Here is a 21,124-nt window from a genome sequence, read left to right as displayed (position 1 = left end):
CTTTATAAAACAAATGCAACGTCGGGAATACTGTGTCCATGTTTATATTTTATTTACAGTCCTATTGAAACGGTACGTATATGACAAGTGGGATTGGTATCATATTTTGCCGACCCCTCTCATTTTATGCAACATTACATACCACACCCCATCCCACACCCTATAATATATATATGACCAGTGCCTTAAGTAATGTTCTTTACATTTTACTTTAAAAATACCTCTCTCTCTCTAATCTCACGGGCCCCTCCCCTGAAGTAATAACAAGTCCCTAAATGGAGTTTGGTTTAACGAGGCGTTACTTTATAAGACATACATACATATTAAACATCATCAGTTTGACACCACGGAAACATCCTATTATGTGTCTAGGCCTGTCATCATGATTCCTAGTATTCTGAGTATATCTGGGAAGGGTTACTGACATGGATGGACGTTACTTTCTAAATTCACTGATCAGCCACAATACCTAAAAGATGACATCATACGTGTATTAGGGTATATTGGTGAAGAAGGCTCCAGCCAGAAGAATGACGAGCAACAACAGAATGGAGCTATGTCTGTGTCTAGACTCCCCATTGGTTTCTGAAAATAAAGATCAAATATATTTATAATGAAATCAGGAATCTCTGTAAAAAAAGTCAATTGTTGCCAGTATCGAAATTCTAAACAAAATTTAATTTATTATTATTTTCTTACATTTAATGTTGTTATCTACGCATTTTATACGAACAATATTTACGAATCATAACTTGAGAATTTTAAGAAATGGAATGCTAACTCAAAACAATGAATGGCCGACCCTTTTAAGTAATTAACTTATAAGTAAACGCAAGTCGCACAAGCAAACTGCTGATTGACAGCATTTATTGTTTAGAGATACACAATCAGGCGGATCAAACTGTTGAAACCCAGTCCCCAGCTTAATCGGCATTTGATCATTGGGCCCTTCATTGAATTATCCTGCATTCCAGCGAAATCAGTACGAGTGAATGGATGTGGAATTGGGTTTTAGGCCCTATTCACCAGTAGTGCAACTCGTTATGCTGGAATGCAACGTCTAATATGACCAGGAACAGGCAAACCAATGGTTGATAGAGTAAGCATCGCGGGTACCATTAGGTGACGCTTAACACAATAAGTTGGCAAGAATACGACTGATTAGTATATTTTCAGCCAATATTCAAAGTTTAGCCAATATCCATTTTAATCACCCTTAAAGCATGCATATGCCACTAAACACATATCTCACACGTTGTAATTTTAACATAAACGTAAGTTACTTACTGTAGAAACATGAGTCATCCATGCACTCAGGACAAGCTGAAATGAACGAGTTCTAAGACTAGAGAGTGATTTGAAATATCAAATTTTATGTATACTAACTAAAGACCTGTTGTTTTGATTAAACAGTTAAAGGACAATTATGCAACAAGACAGCTCCCAGAATATTTTTTACAAACAATAATGTAGCATTTTGTAGCTTGTAGGAAATACAACACCTGAAAGATGACAACATTCTAATGTAAAAATCCAAGGTTTAACAACAAACGTATGGTATTAAATGAATATAAACTCAAAGGTAAATCAGTATCATCTTACAGTAAACTACGGTTATAACGAACTCAAAGGGACTACTAATTTTAGTTCGTTATAAACGTAGTTCGTTATAAGCAAATATGCAGCATAACGCCAGCAGAGTCGGGACCAAAAAAGCAAGTTCGTTATATCCGTCAGTTCGTTATAAGCGTGTTCGTTATAACCGTAGTTTACTGTATATAGAAAAGGCCAAACCAATATCACCCGACGATATAGCGATGAAAATTATATGAATGGATCACTGAAAATAGGTGAGGACACCAGGTGTTTGCGAAAAGGGTAACCATGTTCTGCCCTCTCAGTGGCAACAGTTCTTACTGTGTACTGCCCTCCCACATTAAGCTGACACCCTTGGTAAACCTGAAATATTGTTCAAAGAGCGTTTAACCTACCATGTTCAACCACTCAGCACTACAGATGTTTTTCCTGTCGAAGTCTATAATCCCACTGTATTAGCAGCTGAGAGCAGATGATGACAAAGAAAAGCCTTGTTTTGATCCTGACAACTCGCTCCCAGCTCTATCGAGTTAGACACGTTTGAAAGGGAGCACATCGGAACCTACAGATGGTCATCAAATCCATTCTGTTGCATATCTGTTTGTTTCCATTAACCAGACAAAGGGCCCGAAAGTAAATGTTTAGTGCAAACCTGTCTCCTCATCCCTCAGCCGCTACTGTGTGCACCTGATGTAGCTAAAATCATTAAAACTAAGTTTTCTCTTTTCGTACGCCATGGTTTGAAGCGATGCCAGTGAAAGAGGCTAGAGTATATACAACCTCTATAATTAAGCACTAGGTCAGAGGTCCAAGAACGTCGAACATTTGGAAGTATACGGGTATTTTTGAAAGAACTCTACACATTTAGACGTAAGAATAGAAACTCCCTTCTAACATCGTTAAGAACACTGTCGGCATGCGTTTAAGAAGTAGCAGATCTTGAAGATCGACATGTTTTGTTCATCATCCGTCAGTGGATTTATTTTTGTCCCAAAGAAACAAAATCCTCCACCTTTTTTATTTCGGGGAAAAGGCAACGCATGTCTTGTGACGGTGATCGTGAAAGCAATGTGAAAATAATTGAATTACCGTAAATACTGCGGTTAGTATTTCAGCATGTTGTGGAACCCAATACACAAACTTGGCAGAAACTATTTTTGAAATAAATTGCCCAAAACACGGCTGTCATGTGGTGTAATATGATGTTTCAGATGCTGTTGTGCAGAAAGATGTGAGTGCGCGTTTTCAGAAGTTTTAACTCTCTCAAACCACATGGCAACATGGTACCTCTTGACCAGAAAAGTTTCATTCCATGATCATGGGGGTTAGGCTCTCCATTTCTTGAAGTAATAGAGGCAGGACTAAGGCAGAAATTGGTATTTCTTGACCAGATCAGAGGAATCTTGATTGTAAGTCTTGATTGTAAGGGAAGGTCATTCCATATCAGACTAATGGTAGTCTGGGCCCCTCATGGTTCATTATCCCTGCAGTGTCGTTTATTTTTTTAATAATGTTGGGTAGTGATGTGGATAGGGAAATGCTGGAGCGTTACCTTGGTGATGCTCCCGTGAAGATCCGGGTTAGGTCTTCAGCAACCTATGCTTGCCGACTATTCTTGTCGCCTAACGGGAGGTGACTATAGGGATCGGGTGGTCAGCCTCACTGACTTGGTTGACGCATGTCATCGTATCCCAATTGTGTGGATCAATTCTCATTATGTCAATGACTGGATTGTCTGGTTCAGACTCGATTATTTACAGACCTCCTTCATATAGCTGGAATATTGCTGAGAGCGGCGTTAAACAACAAACAAACAAACAAACAAACCATGGTGATGCGAGGTATCCAGAAAGGCGACAGGGTTCACACATAACGCCTGCAACACGGTGTTGACTCTGTACTGGAACCGTCTTGCTAGTGTGGTCCCCCGACTCCAAACAGTCGACCGGGCAGCCACACATTTACCGTCGCTTGTGACGTTAAGACACCCATACATCACGGCGTAGTTGATGTAGTCGGTGTCAATCACCCAGTATGGGAATTGATCTGGAAAAGACAGACGTGTCGGGCTGAGACAGGAATAGGGTGGGGTTACAAAGTCGTCAGTGATCTCTATGTTGCGCGGTGAGACTACATATGCTTACAAGCTCATCTATCGTGAACACTGCACAACATGCCATACAGGCATCTATAGATATAAGATAGCTACGCGATAAATCGCAAAGAACAATGAAAAGCGAAGCGTGGTATATTTCACGATGAAACATTGTTATATCATGACGTCATATCTGGAGTTTCGAGGTGAGATGAGGTGAAATGGGGTTTAACGTCGCGTCCAAGATTATTGCACTTATATAGCGACGTGCATGCACATGTGTGTGTTTGTGTGGCTGCTTGTATTAGTCCGGACTGATGCCGATGTATAGTGCCAGCTCACAGCGCCAGACAGGATAACAACAAGTACCACCTTAAAACGTCTTTTGGTATGACGCGGCCGGGGATCGAACCCCGGACCTTCCGCTCTCCGGGCGGACGCTCTACCACTAGACCACGGAGGCGGTCATCTGGAGATTCGAACATGCGCTCGCAACTTAATGACGGGAGGGAGGGGTCTAGTGAGTTGTTCCTCGTAGATGTAGCTTGGCAACGTAGATATACGCGATGGCCGAACGATCGCATCCAAAAGTAGGAGAGATATGACAATATGTATTGGGAGAAAAGGTACAGGTAAACGACGCGAGGATTGTGAGAACATGCCGGAAATACCCACCTGTGCATAAAATGGACTTATTTGACATTGCCTAGGGCGGATTCTATCGAGGGAGTCGTCATTATCTCAATACGGTTAAGTATTTTTAAGCCTGTAAATTTTATCATCTTCCTTAAAGAGGCTGCACAATATGTTGACATCTCATGTAAGAAATAAACGACTCGTGGTCGTTGAGTGGGAGTTGTTTATCGTACAATAAAACACTGCATGGAGATAAACCACTCTGATCAGCGCCCCCCATGGTTTATTCTCCATGCAGTGTTTTATTGCAACTCCCACTCGTCGTTTATTTCTTAAATATTGAAAATCAAATTTAAACTACATCAGGGATGAATAGTGTTTCAATGCGTATTTCATCTAGCTTTCATGTTAAAACTGAGTCGAGAAGTCCTCCAGAACTACATCTTTGTCCCGACATTTGCGGATTAATTTCCAATTTATGGGGATCGGAAAAGTGATTAGAACCTGACGTCGTTAGAAGTCCACAGAGCTGAGTTTGGGTTTGTATAAAACACTGTTATAGTGAGAACCATGATACACCATTCAACAAGGTGTCACTAGACTGCAATAGAAGGTACGTCTTTAAACTTTACCTGCGCTTCCGTCCAACACTTTCAATGTAAGTTTCCCTGCAGTAGCTGAAGGTACTATGATCGCCTTTCTATAAAAGCATCCGTCTTTGCTCCTGAAATAAAACGTTATTGATCAGCATTCTCTTCAATGTTTCTTGTCTTAAGGGGCTTAAACAAGGACTGGTCATCTCGGAGTCAGTATATTGTGTCTGAGTGTGTATCTATATTAAACTGTGAATGTATATCAGTAGACTAGCACTATAAATGCAAGAATCTAGACTATTACAAGCAACAGTTCAGTTGTATCACGGCGGTATTGGCGAATCTGGGATTCGAACCCAAGATCATATGATCCCCGATCCGCCTAATAGACCCAATTCTGCTCAGCGGATAACGGGGCCTGTGAAGGGTCTACCCGTTCACCCAGTAAAGACTCAGCACAACGAATTGCGGCCCCCAAATCCACTCAGCCAGTTCCCTAAAAGTGAGTGAGTGAGTGAGTGAGTATGGTTTTGCGCCGCTTTTAGCAATATTCCAGCAATATCACGGCGGGGGACACCAGAAATGGGCTTCACACATTGTACCCATGTCGGGAATCGAACCCGGGTCTTCTGCGTGACGAGCGAACGCTTTAACCACAAGGCTACCCGACCCCCTCCCTAAAAGTGAAGCTAAACGGAGTGAGTGAGTTAGATTCAACACCGCGTTAACAGTAGTACGGCTATAACGTTGTTCCAGCTTGGTGTGGGAGGAACGCCCGACGTAATGCAGGCCTAGAGCAGGGGTATGGTGCTGTAAGACCGAGAAATATAATCAGAGGGAATCTTGGATTCGAACCTACTATCATAAGTCTCATGCACCCTTAAGAGACAAGCGAATTGTGGTGTGCGTAGTGCTGAGTACTCCCCAATTCACACAAACACACAAATATCACAACCTTTCGACGCGTAGAATACTCAAGATGCCTCATCAAAGCATAATGTTATTTGTCGAACACTTTAGAAACAATATTCCCCGCGTCAATGAATAATAGATACTTTAAGTTGATTTTCACGAAATTGAGAGAAATTGCTTTCCCTTTGAGAGTACCTAGGATATAGGCGAGAGTCTGACCTTCCCGTGATGACAGCCGAGAGTGTCCCATCCCCCCGGGGATTGAAGACGTGCCGGTAGTCCTGGAACAGCTCTGAGGCAGGGATGTAGGACTGGGCCAGCCACCTCATCTCATACCATGAACCAGCATACTAACATCAGAATCAAGTTTATTATACCATGTTTATATGGGGGTGAGTGTGTTGTGGTTAAGGCTGCTTTGAACAACAGTTATATCAAAACTTGTCAGCACGTGGGTTGGTTTGGTTGGTTTGGTTTGTTTGTTGTTTAACGCCGCACTCAGCAATATTCAAGCTATATGACGGCGGTATGTAAATAATCAAGTCTGGACCAGACAATCCAGTGGTTAATATCATGAGCATCGATTCGCGCAATTGGGATCAATGACATGCATCAACCAAGTCAGCGAGCCTGACCACCCGATCCCGTTAGTCGCCTTTTACGACAAGCATAGTCACCTTTTACGGCAAGCATGGCTTGCTGAAGACCTATTCTATCCCGGAATCTTCACGGGTCGTCAGCTCGTGGGAGTAAACAGAACGCAGATCATATTGGCGTTTTCCACTTTGCTGAGAAACCAAGGATCATAGACGGAGGTATATTGACTCCAACCCAGGTCATTTTGTTATACCTAATGCGCGTATGGGTTATGGTATTATGAACTAAAGGTGTTCGCGAACACCTGGTGTCATCACTGACTCTCACTGGTCAATTCACGTAATTTCCACAACTAGTTTGCCTTTTACGCCCAAAGGAATCTGTTTCGACAGTTAACCGAGACTGATTAATCTCTGTTGTCGACGTTTTACATTTACCGATATTTTTATAGCATACATGTGTTTATGTCTCTGTTTTGAAAATAGGTAATATCCATTCTGATGCAATTAACTGATATTATTGAAAACGCTTACGAATAACCGTTGGTAGTCGGTTGTATTTACGGAAATCGAGAATTGACTAAAATAACACTATACATAAGTGGTTGCTTTAGCTTAGTTTTGAAATTAACTTTTAAAGTTTGTGTTTTAACTCTTTTATGGGGCATAATACCATATATTATAGGAACAAATCTTGAAATAAGCACCCTAACGGTCATAACATCATTTGTCCTCGACAATGGACGGTTAATGCCTTCGTATGTGTTGTACATATCATATGTATAGATCCGTTGTGATGCGTTAAGTTTTGTGGAATAAGTAAGGAAACCGAATTTTCTCTACGGTCTCCAGTGGTCCAGTGGTAGAGCGTCCGCCTGCGTCATACCAAAAGACGTTAACAGATGGTACGTATTGTTACACTGTTATATACATAATTTCATTCGACACTGATCCTACGCGTCTTTATTACTGACATAAGTCCTCAATAATTTACTGCGATGACTGAGGAGAAGGTGCCTGCGATTATATGTATGTTATAAGTATCCCTTGCAAAACATTGGGCGAATATTCATAGACTTCATCACTAACGGCAATTTATTCAGTGATTACACTTGCGTTGTAAGTGATACTCACTCTAGCACACTGAGGAGTGGACATTTTTTGATAGTCAACAGCTATAGATAAACATATTACGTGAAATAGTAATCTGATATCGTTCAATAACCATCAAATAACCAAGTCCCTTCCATTCATTTACCCGCTGAACTAGAAATAAAGGAGACCAGATGGACCGCCTCATCTGTTTAATATTTAGATCTATGTATAAAGAGTGACAAAACACTCCACAAGATGGATGAATGCAACTTTCCAATAGTCAACTTTCCCTTTCCCTTTATGTCTGGCACTATTCCTGGGGCTCCAGACTTTAGTGTCTACATATCACAACTTTTGAGGTTCAATCGAGCATGCTCTTTCTGCCACAATTTCTACTATCGTCATACGACTCTTGCTCAAAACTTGTTTGTTCAAGGTGACACCATTCAAGGCATCAGTAAAGCTTTCAAACCGGTTTATGGTAGACATGTGGTAGACGTATCAGTGACAGAAATGATGTCCGATGCAATTCCCTATTTTGACATTTGTTCTGTTTACAGGTAAACAATTGACATGCCTTTGCATGTGTTTGTGACAGGTGCAACCGGTGGGGCTGGTTACGCTCCCCTTTTCGGTTACACCTGGTGCCATCACTATTTGATAGAGGTTCATAAACACATGCTCATGATATAGTCGGAATCATACAATCGACCCTGTTTTCATCATGAGTATTTGAAAAGGTTTTGTCGCTTCTATTTAGAAACAAGAGAAACGTCAGGCTACGTGATATGCAAATAAGCTTGTGGCATTGGCGTAATGCTAAGTCATCACAGCACCGGAGAGTGAGTTTTACCCACCTTTTGTATGTCGAAGTCTTCTTGTACAGGGATGTCGGACACGTGGCAGTTCTGGCCAGTGTTAACGCTGTACTGCGCCGGGACGTTGCACTCTGAATAATATCAAGTCAGATATATCACGGCGTGCCAGCTTCACGCAAGTGATGCGGGTCTTAGATGTTTACCACTTTGGCGGAACCACTTTCATTGGCATGGTTCTGACTAACTGAAACAAAGTCAAGGAGAACCGGGACTCGAACCCACGATCATTGGGTTCTGCCCTGCTAAAGAGACCCAACTCTGCACGGCGAATTTAAGCGACTTGGGCGACAGGGATATCTGTGCCTCCGTGTGTAACAAAATTGTTATGTACAACATAAATCAATGCTATATAAGTGAGTGAATGCGTTGAGCTTAACGCCGCTCTGAACAGAGTGTAAGTAATTCATTGCGTGTCGGATTAATGTGATAGGAAAGAGATAAAGGTTTAACACTTTGTCGAAACAAACATGAGATCATAATCAGGGAGAATCGAATCGACGACATAGGATTCTGGCTCGCCTAAGGGACGCAACTCCGCGTAGCGAATTTCTCCGCCCGAGACGATTGGCACACGTACATGTACATGTATGTTGAGTACCGCAAATAGGCAAATTAGGTTAAATAGTTACTTATGTTAAAGCCATAACCGTACAATGGACTCTGCTTTTAGCAGAAATTTCGTATGATTTTTAGAAGGTTTTGTCGCTTTTAATTATTTTGATAACAGAACGAGGCTGATCATGTCCGCAGTAATAACTGACTGGTTCATTCTATGTATACACAACGTACGAAATGGAAATGTGCCACTGATCAGCCGGTAATGAACGGGTCCCCTGTAGGATGAGATGGTGTCTGTTAACCTTCTGGCGCCTCACAGGCAGCTTGGGTTGTATACTCCCCAGGGAGCTCAGAATGAAAATCGAGTGCACACTGATCCATAGACCGGGGTAATAATAGTGTAGCGCTATGAGCAGCCACTTGGTGAATGGAATTTGGCGCATTATAATGGGCATAGTAGTAGTAGTAGTAGTAGTAGTAGTAGTAGTAGTAGTAGTAGTAGTAGTAGTAGTAGTAGTAGTAGTTACAGATTAAAGTAAAAAATGCAGCAAAGAGGGTTTGTGTGATCCTGGCACAGTCAGGCTGGTTAGGCTGATCATCAGCTCATGGCCCTTGCACGCGTGACATTTCGAAAACGAGGTCTGCATATTTGCCATGATTTTCCTGGATCTTGTCAATCACATTAGTGTCAAAAGGGACAGAAAATACAATAACATAATTGATTTCATTGGATTTATCAAAAAGGACAAGATCAGGTTTGTTGGCCTGTATACATCTGAGGCTGTATACGGGCCTATTCCAAAGGATTTTGTATTTATCATTTTCCATGACGCCCTCTTAATATTCCGGGCCGTACCATGGATGGACCTCTGTGTCAAAACCACATGGCGAAGACGGTAATAAAATGATCGAGTCACTCCATCATGTTGCTTAAGATCTGTGTCTGTGCCAAAGCTGGGCATCCACTGACAATGTGTTGGACAGTCTCATTAAATTCATGGCATCGTCTACAATTACATATTCACATTCTGATGCAAAATCATTATTATTAATCCCTTAATGTATACATGCATGTTGTATGGCTTCTATATGTATTGTAAACACTCTCTGAAGCGGTCTACTAGTACCATACTGAAATATACACGACACACTGCCCTTTGTCTTCTGAGCCAAGAGGATACATTAAGAAAAGAGTCCACAATGATTTGGCAAATCTAGATCTTGAAACAAGGCATTGTTCTGGGCTTCACTTTGATTTGATTTTTTGATTTTGTATATATTTATTTTTACATAAGATAACTTTATTTCTTGATATTAGTCTACAATCTACACTTTCCAATTAAACCCAGGAAGTAATGTTCGCGTTCCCTATGTTTCAAACACAACGTCGTCGAAACAAAACCGCGTGTGTTTTTTAGTAACCAGGACGTCAATGAACGCTGCACATCTTGTGATAAAATTCAACAAAAGCAAAAGCAATTTCCATCTGATAGATATTCTTCAACTTGGTGCTAATGTAAAAGACTATTTCAACATTGAAAATCCTTTTTGGAAAGATGTGTTGACAGCTTGGGTTAAAAGCTATAAATGTTTGGTAATTAGTGATGAATATTATGCTTCATTTTCACAACCGCTGTGGCATAACCATAAATTTAACAATGAAAATTGATTATTAAGAGTTTGTATAAAAAAGGTATCCATAGAATTAAAGATATATGTAATGAATTTGGAATTATGTCGTTAGAGTGTTTAAAAATGTATATGATATTAAGGGTACCTTTTTAGATTATAAAGAAAATATATTTAATATCCCTCATTTTCTGAGAAGGCTAATTTCTGATATACCAACTAAATATCTTTATAATCAAGACCTAAGTAACCCATTAAAATCATTACTGAAACCATCCAATGGGTGAAAGAATTTTTTATGTTTTTAAATTTATGTAACACATATCCTTTATAATCTATAGAAAATAGGAAGATATATTAGAACAGACTATTCAATGGAACAAAGCTTTTTGTATATTTAGACATTGTACCGAACATGTAAAACTGTTAGATTTTCAATATAGATGTTTGCATGGAGCAATTTATACTAAGAATGAATTACTAAAAATATAATTAGTTAAAGTAAAGACGATTTACAACATGTATTTTTCAACTGTGTACACGTTAGAAAATGTTGGCAAAGTGTATATGGAACTAATTTATGATCATCCAATAATCCCAGATGAAATATCAGTTTTTATTGGTTCAATATCAGGTGACACACTTTTAAACCATGACCAAATTTTAGCCAAAAGGACATATTTATTTATCCAGTATGAAAAACAAACAACTTAAGTTACAGTGTTTTATGGCCACACTAAAAGAGGTATTTGCTGTATAAAATAATTACCAGAAGAAGCAACAAATTAAATATGTTTGAAAAGAAATGGAGATATTTCTTACGAATGTATTGATTTTTAAATCCTTAGATCTTTGCTATATTGATCAATACTATTCGAACAAATTTCTGGTACATCCTTCGCACTATATATATACCGAAGGTCAATAATACCTCTGTGTATTTAGAATTATACCGGGGGCACGGGTGGCCCAGTCGTCTAAGGCGCCGCGATTCGCTGTGCAAAGTTGCGTCCCCTGGACACGCCAGAAACCTATGATTGTTGGTTCGAATCCCGGTTCACCCCGATTATGTTTCTAGGTTTGTCAGCACCATACCCGTGCTCGTGGCTTTCACCGAATGGGTAAACGTCTAAGACCTGCATCACTTCGGGCTTTCCTCCCACATTAAGCTGACACGCCGCGATATAACTGGACTACTGTTAAAAGCGGCGTTAAACCCAACTCACTCACTCACTCACTCACTAGAATTATACCAAGAATGTATATCTTTTGCCAACACCTGACGCCTGAACCACAAATGGTTTTTTTGTCTACCAAAGATGTTTATCTAGCCATGTGACCACCCTCGAAGGGAATAAAAAACTTTGAAAAAAAATTCAGCAATAGTTTTGTTTTAAATAAACAGTAACACCTCGTATTGCAGACCTCGTTAAGCTGGCAGACATGTTAGGCGGAAGACCCTGACAATGTATATACAAAGAGCAATGATTCGTTCTTCTGGAAATGAGTTAATTCGAACGATTTCTTTTGGAGCGATGTTGCCCGCGGTTTCACTATATACTCTAAACTGTCGGGCAAAAGAAAGTATACGCCCATGTTTGATGGTGGCTAAAAATGAAACAAACAAGAATTGATAATCCGACGGTGCTGTATGTGATGCGGGCATCATTGTGGTGTTTTGGACCTCAAGTTTGCAGTGTTTCGGAGACTGTTTGTCCCGTGTAACGTTTTGATAAGTGTATACTTTCTTTTGCCAGGCAGTGTATTTACCTATCTTCGGTCCGATACCGGTTGAGGCATGTTTACCGAAACCTAATTATTTTCGCAAGCCTTAAGTCAACCGCCTTAAAATGTTAAACTGTGGTTTGAGTTAATATACTGTCTCCCGACGCCAAGAGAGTTATAAGCCTATACGACTGCCTTCATGTGTTTTGGAACAACGCATGTGATCCGGCCTAGCGAAAATAAACGATTTAGAGTGGTATTAACGGTTTCCAATCCTACTAAGGATGCTCAAACGACTACTCGATCACCGTCGATGCGGGAGGTAAAGCCTCCAGTCAAATAAAAACAAACCAAGGCAAAAAGTTTGTTAAGGTAGCGCTTGGACTTCAAAGTTTTTTGGAGATGGCCAATGAAAAAGATGTTTTTCTTGGAAGCAAGCGAGCATTGCATGGCCACTGGTTTATCTGGCAGCATCCATTTTATTGTTATCGTTGTAATAAAACAAGACTCAGATTTCTATCGTCCCGATAGACGTTTGATGATGCACAACAGAAACAATCCTGTCATCATCAATCTGCTTGGTTAACCAATATGAACCACATGTCACGGGCATAAATATCATGCACAGACTTTATCATGGACCAAAGACTTAATTCATTCCTCTGATACCACAGGATACCATTCGTACATCACTCAACGTCGTAAAGGTTTGTTGATTAACGCCGCATTCAGCAAAATTCCAGCTATATGACGGCGGTCTGTAAATAATCGAGTCTGGACCAGATAACCCGGATCTTCACGGGTCAATGAGCAACTGTCCGAGCCAGATAAACGAGTTTTCGGATATATGACTAGAGTTACCTCTTCTACCAAAATTCTACTGAGACAAAACACGCTGTTTATGCAATTCATAAGATCTTTCGAGTATTATGCGCTGTCAGAGACCATATACCGATGGTCTCTGGCGCTGTCAAAAACTACATCGTATCTACTCAGCGAATTCAGGTACATGAACACGCAATAACAAACTTGGTCAATAAAACTGTGAAATTTGCGATGAAACGTCACTAGACTAATGGTTAACCATTTAAATTGAATTTCCTGTTTCACGTAAATATCGTCCGGTAGGCGAGGTTTCCGGATATCTGGGGTCCGGATAAGCGGGTTTCCACTGTATACGGGGATTCTCAACGCCCTTGACCATGTGTGCATATGCAAGTTTATGTGTTCAAAACATCACACGATAGTGCCCCAAGCTGAGGTTTAGATGTTTATAAGGAGAAGAAAGAACGCCCCTTCCTACCTGCTGTTTGAAGGGTTTCCAGGAAGGTCGAGGACGACAGACAAGTCCGGTTGTAGAACCAAGGTGATCTGTCACTTATCACTCGAGGAATGGTCGGAGTACGGCTCCATATCCATCCACGAGCTGCAATGCACGTGCCGCTCACCGAGATGTTGTAGCAGCCGTAGACGAAGGCGTACCGGTTGTAGTCAGTCTCCAATACCCAATAGGGGTACTGCTCTGAAGATACCAGGATCACGCCAATTACGTTGTGATTCTTTCATGGTCCATAAAGTGTACAGTTGGGAAGACGTCAGAATTAATTTAAGCCCTCAGGTAGATGCAAATGAATATTTAAACTCACACATCAAATAACACATCACACTAAAAAGTGTTCACCTTCTTGTAATGGTGAACTGAGGACGAAGAAGTGCGAGAGGAATAGTGAACAAAGCGTCACTAAAAGGTAATTAAATGCCAGCCTCTAAACACCTGCAGAATGACCACTTTTTCAAGAGTGAATGTGTGTCTGTGAATTAAATCATGAGGTGACATTAAAACAAAAATCGAAAGTAATTGATTATTTTGGTGATATTAAACACAATATATCTGTTCTTGAATTATTGTATTATTGTTTGTTTGTTGTTAAACACCGCAATATTCCAGCTACGTGGCGACTGTCTGTAAATAGTCCAGTGATTGACATCATGAGCATGTATCCACGCAACTGGGATACGATGACATGCATCAATCACGTCAGCGAGTCTGACCACCCAATCCCGTTAGTCGCCTCTTACGACAAGCATAGTCGCCTTTTACAGCAAGCATGGATTGCTGAAGACCCATTCATTGCCCTGCCAACTTTTGGAAACCACCTATTGTGAAACATATGTGGCTGAGCTGCATATAGCCATAGAAGCAAGATGTAATCAAGTGGTTTTTCTCCCTGCAGTGTTTTATCGTACGATAAACAACTCCCACTCAACCGTTGTTGTTGTCAGGGTAGAATGGAGATAAACCTACTGGGTTTTGAAAACGGCGCTCTCTTTTTAAGTGAAGAATGATAATTTAGTCTATGAGGGTTTGATACGTACCTCCATTTTTCTTCCTCCAGAAGAACTTTCCAGGCGTGTCTGTTGGCACCAGGTACATGTGATAGAAGAAACATTTCCCGTCTACTCGTGTAGGATCGCTGGATAAGGACAATTAGGTGTTAATATAATTATAATAACGTAATATATTTGGTATTCACTGTTACACAAACAGAACTCACAAAGCGACTTCAGGGCCCACTTGCACAAAGCGATCTTAGCGCTAAGAGTCAGTGGGTATGGTTTTACGCCGCTTTTAGCAATATTCCAGCAATATCACGGCGGGGGACACAAGAAATGAGCTTCATACATTGTACCCATGTCGGGAATCGAAACCGGGTCTTCGGCGTGACGAGCGAACGCTTTAACCACGAGGCTACCCGACCGCCCCTAGCGCTAAGATGATCGTTACTCCTATACATTAACATGGGCTTAGCACTAAGATAGTTTTGTCAAGTTGGCCCAGGATTTCAGTTGCAATTGTTCTTTGTAGCCAAAACTTTATATGTATCTAATATAGGAAAATAAGCACCAAAATCTTTATTCTTCTGCACGGTGGGAACAACGCTCTACGTGTTTACACGGACGCCTGTAACCTCAAATCCCAAATAAATTGAGGTCATGTTTTTTTAAACAAATATTTAATTCTTAAAAGCATATATTTCAAAACTTCTCTATGACTCTTTGAAGATTTAAAGTGTACCGGTGTTTATTTTTTTAAAGATATGCTCCTTGTCTTTCGGAAGACGTTATGGTCCAGGGCCCACTTGCACTAACCGATCTTAGCGCTAAGACTATTGTAATCCTATGTGAAATTATGGGAGTTAAGATCATCTTAGCACTAAGATCGCCTTGTGCAAGTGGGCCCAGATTCGATTATTTGCATGCCCCCGTCATATAGCTTGAATATTGCAAGTATGTTTTGTGGTGGTACTATTGTTCTTGGCCAGATTTTAAATGGTTATAATTTACATGTACACACGCATGTTTTATTACTCGTGAAGAGATCACCTGTTTAATTAACATACAGCTGTATTGCACATTGTGTAATGCCGTTGCGCGTGCTTATGTACTGCGAGAACAAAAAGAGAATCTCACCCGAGTGTCTTTTGATATCAAATATATCAACACGAATTGATATAAGTGGAAAAAACTTTATCCGCTTTTATCAACGAGTGTTGATATATTTGATATCAAAAGATATGAGGGTGAGATTTTATTTATCATCCATCATCATTTGTCCAACTTTTTCAGTTTGTAGACAGTAATAGCAGTGTCTTAAGTGTACAAAGTACTGCTAACAGCTTCAGTAGCAGAGCCATTAGTGATGTCATTTGATTGTGACGTCATGGTAACAATGACGTCACAATGATGACCAAAGCATTGTGATGCAATTTCATTGCAGCTATATCTACAATGTAGATATCGCTTGATCTCACCCATATCTCCGATGGTAGCCAGTTTTGGATGATAAGTTTCACTAACGAATATTAAAAAAACCTCCAAACATCCCTGGGCTCATTAAACCATATCGCGTGTAGATATGATAAATCACTCAGAGGAGCTTATGCATACTTGATGACCCCAGAAGCCCTGTTGCTGGGCTGACGTCCCATGGCATTGTTTCGCCGGTGTATCGAGCATTCCACAAATTACGTCATAAGGTATTGTGACGTGATTGTAACCTTTATCAAACTCGGGAATAGTTCTAGTATATGGCTCTTTTTTTGCTCGTCAGATACCAGAACAATTACTCGTTTTGTGAAATTGGTATTACACGGGAGCGAGTTTAGTATGTTATATGTATGACTTCAATATGCATCGTAAACACACTCCTATTGCCACATTGAAATATACCCTCTACAGCTCTGTGGAACATACAGAGCTACGAGGTACAAGCTTGAAAGTTTCAAGCACTAGACCTCATCGTCGGGACCTGGGTGGCCCAGCAGTCTGAGACGCCACAATTTAATTTGCATCATTGAGCCCCTTTGTCGTACCACGATCCGATGACCATGGATCAGCTAACCATACTTTTGATCCTTGCTCGTGAGTTTCACCAAAGCGGTTATTGTCTACTAATTCGACCTCCTTTGGTTTTCATTCCACATTTAGCCGACATACCGCTACAAACTGAATAACTGTGAAAAGGGGGAGGGCAGGGCTTTAAATAACTCACTCCTCACTTTCCATGGAGAAAAGTGAGTCTCTCAATGTTCTCAACAGTCTCGGTGTCTTTCGAGGTAGATAGCTCCAGCAGATGTTCTACTGTGTGGAGGTGTATACAGTCTTTGTATACGAACCAGAGTCTGGCTGTCGAGAGGGTCAGATTGTATCTACATATGCACCACATGTACCGGCCACATGCACCACGTTCCTCGCGTAATATAAACAAACAAGCGTATGGTCCACATCATCAAAGATGGAAGTCAAATTGGCCTGTTGAATTCAGGTACTGCTGGAAGGTACAGAACCAAGTGTCAACCAAGCGACGTGCCAGATCAAATCGGCCCAGACTGTTTTTCAAGGTGATTGACAAGATTCAGGAAAAACATGGCAAATATGCGGACCTCGCTTTCGCAATGTCACGCGTTCATCCCAAGTACCATCTTGTCCGACTCCCCATTGTTCTCGGTGCCTTAGGATTGGTACCTCCCAATCTGTTGACTGACATTGGGAGAGTACCCGGGTTTTCTGCCAGCAATACAGCCGTTCTGACAATCTGGGTAATGCAGAAGGCTGCAGTGTTGGGGAGTCTTCACATTCTCCGAAATGTTCTGAGTGGGTTTGACTAGGCAGCGCTTCCTCGGAGAAGACCTATTCGCTGTCTGAGCTGCGTGTAAGGGGGTCAAAGGCCCTGAGCTCACGGTGAGCCTTACCAGCCTGACTGTGCCAGGATCACCCATACCCTCTTTGCTGCATTTTTTATATTAATCTGTACATAATAGTCCTTTTCTAATGATGTCCTTTGGACTCGACAATGCAACATCCTCCATCTGAAACGTGGCATGGTATTGGTTATGATGAAGTGCCTGTTGTCACACCGAAGATCGGGTCCTAAATCCCTCGTAAGTGTGATATTACTGGAATATCACCCAAAGCGTCGTTTAATCGTTCTCATTTACTTTTCAAGCTTTTATCAATAGATTTTAAACTGAAATAAACTGTAGGTGTGTTTATATTTGACTCTGGCCGTCTTACCGTCCACTGACGTAATTGGTGATGTTTCCATCTGCCGTCTGGACGTAGTAGTGGAAGTAGTCCTTGAACCTCTCCTCGGGGGGAAAGAACTCTCGCGTATGCCAGCGGTACTCGTACCATTTACCTAGATACTGAATGCACATCAAACAACAAGGATAAATGGATAGGCAAATGATAAATACTTATATAGAAAAAACACTGTCCACAACAAAACATATTTACTTCTCCATACCATTAAGTAAAACATCTCTACAACAGCACTAACAATGCTTAACCCGAGATCATGCGTTTCTTCATCATATTCCATCTTTATCACGGCGACAGGTACACCATTGAATCAGTCAAATCAGAGTCTCTACCAGAGCAACATCCTACACCTTCGTGTTTTGGTGACATGCAATCAACCTATTCGTGACATGCAATCAACCAATTCGTGATATGAAATCAACCTATTCGTGATATGAAATCAACCAATTCGTGACATGCAATCAACCAATTCGTGATATGCAATAAACCAATTCGTGATATGCAATAAACCAATTCGTGATATGCAATAAACCAATTCGTGTCATGCAATCAACCAATTCGTGTCATGCAATAAACCAATTCGTGATATGCAATCAACCAATTCGTGATATGCAATAAACCAGTTCGTGTTATGCAATAAACCAATTCGTGTCATGCAATAAACCAATTCGTGATATGCAATAAACCAATTCGTGATATGCAATAAACCAATTCGTGTCATGCAATAAACCAATTCGTGATATGCAATAAACCAATTCGTGTTATGCAATAAACTAGTTCGTCACTGAGCCTGAACACCATTCATTTGTTTGCCTCAGTTCTCTTTATTCAGGTGCATGTAGGCCATCGACCCATATTACATTGTGACAGCAATTACAGCCGTTAGTCTGCAAGAGCGAAGATGACTAGCATGAAAGATAAACATTGCAATGTTTCTTATTATAACAGGATCGATGAAAGACAATAATGTGTTGAATTTATACAGGGATGCATATATATGTAAAGCATTTATCAGGAAAATACATTTGTCATAAGCAGTACATATCAATAGGAAACGCTATTCGTTTTCTATGTATCCACAGGAACACATTTCACAAAGTCTGAGTGAGTGAGTTTGGTTTAACGCCGCTTTTAACAGTATTCCAGTTATATCACGGCGTGTCAGCTCAATGTGGGAGGAAAGCCCGAAGTGATGCAGGTCTCAGACGTTTACCACTTCGGTGAAACCCACGAGCACGGGTATGGTGCTGACAAACCTAGAAACATAATCGGGTCGAACTGGGATTCGAACCCACAATCATGGGTTTCTGGCGCGGGACGCAACTTTGCACAGCGAATCGCGGCGCCTTAGACGATTGGGCCACCCGTGCCCCCTCACAAAGTCTGAGGCTTCTAGGCTTATTCGTATATCTACCCGTTTCTATATTCAGTTGGTGTGAGTTACACCTACATTTAGCCAACGCAATACGGAATTTCTTAATATTAACACAACCAATATATGGTACTACATCAAAATACGTTATTAAATGCAGAATAGGAATAAGCTTTTGACCCTAATGATAGTGAAGCATGCCATTCCTGTAGGTACATATTTTGTGCGCTAGACATAAACTCGGAAATGAAAGAATCTATGCTACCAATAAACCGTCGTTCCCATATATACCCAAACCCCATGTTATATAATAACATCTCCATTTTTGATACGCAATTAAGTTAACCATAACTTGCATCTAATAATAATAGATTATAACATTTTTGGGGAAACTAATAGTTGGTATATTTAAGAGTTTAAAGCAATGTCTGTTGCAGTGTTTGAAAGCAAAATATAGATTGACAGACTGCCTCTTACGGCAAGCAAAGACAGCTCGGGCCTAGCGGATCACGTTAGGTACATAAATATCAATTTACATTACATTCTCGTATGAGACGTAGCAAAGCAACTTCCTTCGTCTTATCTGTCTCATTACCAGGCGGGTAAGCGCCCTGATTTCATGCTCGTGTCATCACATAAACGTCCACGTATATATTATATCTCATCGCAGACACTGTTTACGGTGCATTAATGGTCGTGCTGCCTTTCTGGAGCTCAGGATGATGTAGCTGCCGTATACATGTCTTTGTAACTGCTTCCAGCTGTCAATATTACTGACAAAAACCATTATTTTAACCCTTAATGACAAGTGTCTACTGATTAAGGCAAATAGTTCTTTTGGGTATATATAATTCAATGAAATGCAGGTCCACAATACGTTCTTAACACGGTATGGTATCATTCGACAGTGTCAGTCTATCTCCAAAGCACGTCAGACAAGTCATGTTCAGGAGCGTCGCACTTTGCCAACAGAACATAAATCAGATTATGACACGATTAACCATAGAACCAAGTTATAAATGAATGATTTATAAGTCAAGTTAACACAGTGAGGCGTAGTATATTCCTATTGTTCCTTAATCTTTAAAATCGCAGACAAATATCTCGGCCTAACGACAATGTGTAGCTTCTTGGTCGCCTAGCTCCTTCAGCCTACGGGCACCGTGGTTTGAGTTAACATGACTTGATGTACACGATTCGGGGTCAAACATGACACACTGGAACAATTAAAACGCAAATCTAAAACAGTCACATTTGCAAGAGAGGTGGATGTTAAGTTTATGTACATATCCACATTAGAATAAAATTGAACAATTCTGACTCAGAGAGTACATACATGTACGAATCATTTACGACAGGGAAGCGAACGTGTAAATAGTACCACCTGCGTGGCAAGGTGGAATGTTGTAACTTACCCTGCTGACATCAAAATCTCTCTGCACTGTAACAGCGTCGACAAGACAATCATCACCAAAAGCAGAACAAATGAAAACGTAGTTCAGGTAAATCAGCACAGAGGCAGAACATTTTGATATCATCTTGCCAGACCACGTCGTTTACTGACAGGTGGAAGCTATTTGACCTGCATACCAACTCGACAAGAGATCGGCGTTCCTCATTCCTCATTCAGGGGATAATAAACGTGTGTTCTGGCTTCTGTAGCGCATTATCTAGACATTACACTTCGGATACACTTCCCAAGGTTTATCACGTTTGTTTAACATCAGGACCGCCTCCGTGGTCTAGTGGTAGAGCGTGCGCCCGGAGAGCGGAAGGTCCGGGGTTCGAGCCCCGGCCGCGTCATACCAAAAGACGTTAAAAGAAGGTACTTGTTGTTA

At 40.8% G+C, this 21,124-nt stretch overlaps 1 protein-coding gene across 1 annotated transcript; it reads right to left on the bottom strand.

Annotated features, from left to right (window-relative positions):
* Positions 1-493: 493 nt before the first annotated feature.
* Positions 494-20,824, bottom strand: LOC139443803 (uncharacterized). The gene is made up of 10 exons (XM_071224717.1): positions 20,702-20,824; positions 17,888-18,018; positions 14,690-14,787; positions 13,617-13,835; positions 8,381-8,472; positions 6,052-6,182; positions 4,960-5,051; positions 3,424-3,642; positions 1,288-1,323; positions 494-585 (listed from the first exon to the last, which is right to left on the bottom strand). Exons 1-10 carry the CDS (start codon positions 20,822-20,824, stop codon positions 494-496), a joined length of 1,233 nt encoding a protein of 410 aa, XP_071080818.1.
* Positions 20,825-21,124: the final 300 nt, after the last annotated feature.

Source organism: Haliotis cracherodii, unplaced genomic scaffold, assembly GCF_022045235.1.
Source record: "Haliotis cracherodii isolate W230 unplaced genomic scaffold, xgHalCrac1.p SCAF_5, whole genome shotgun sequence".
NCBI lineage: Eukaryota > Metazoa > Mollusca > Gastropoda > Lepetellida > Haliotidae > Haliotis > Haliotis cracherodii.
The sequence above is the reverse complement of the archived record's forward strand: the minus strand, read 5'-3'. Positions and strand labels throughout refer to the sequence as shown.

Coding starts and splice junctions, on each gene's coding strand:
- LOC139443803 (XM_071224717.1), bottom strand. CDS start 20,824: ATGATATCAAAATGTTCTGCCTCTGTGCTGATTTACCTGAACTACGTT. Junction 13,836..14,689: donor CTGGAGGAAGAAAAATGGAG/GTACGTATCAAA, acceptor TGGTATCTTCAG/AGCAGTACCCCTATTGGGTA. Junction 1,324..3,423: donor GGATACCTCGCATCACCATG/GTTTGTTTGTTT, acceptor CGTTCATTTCAG/CTTGTCCTGAGTGCATGGAT.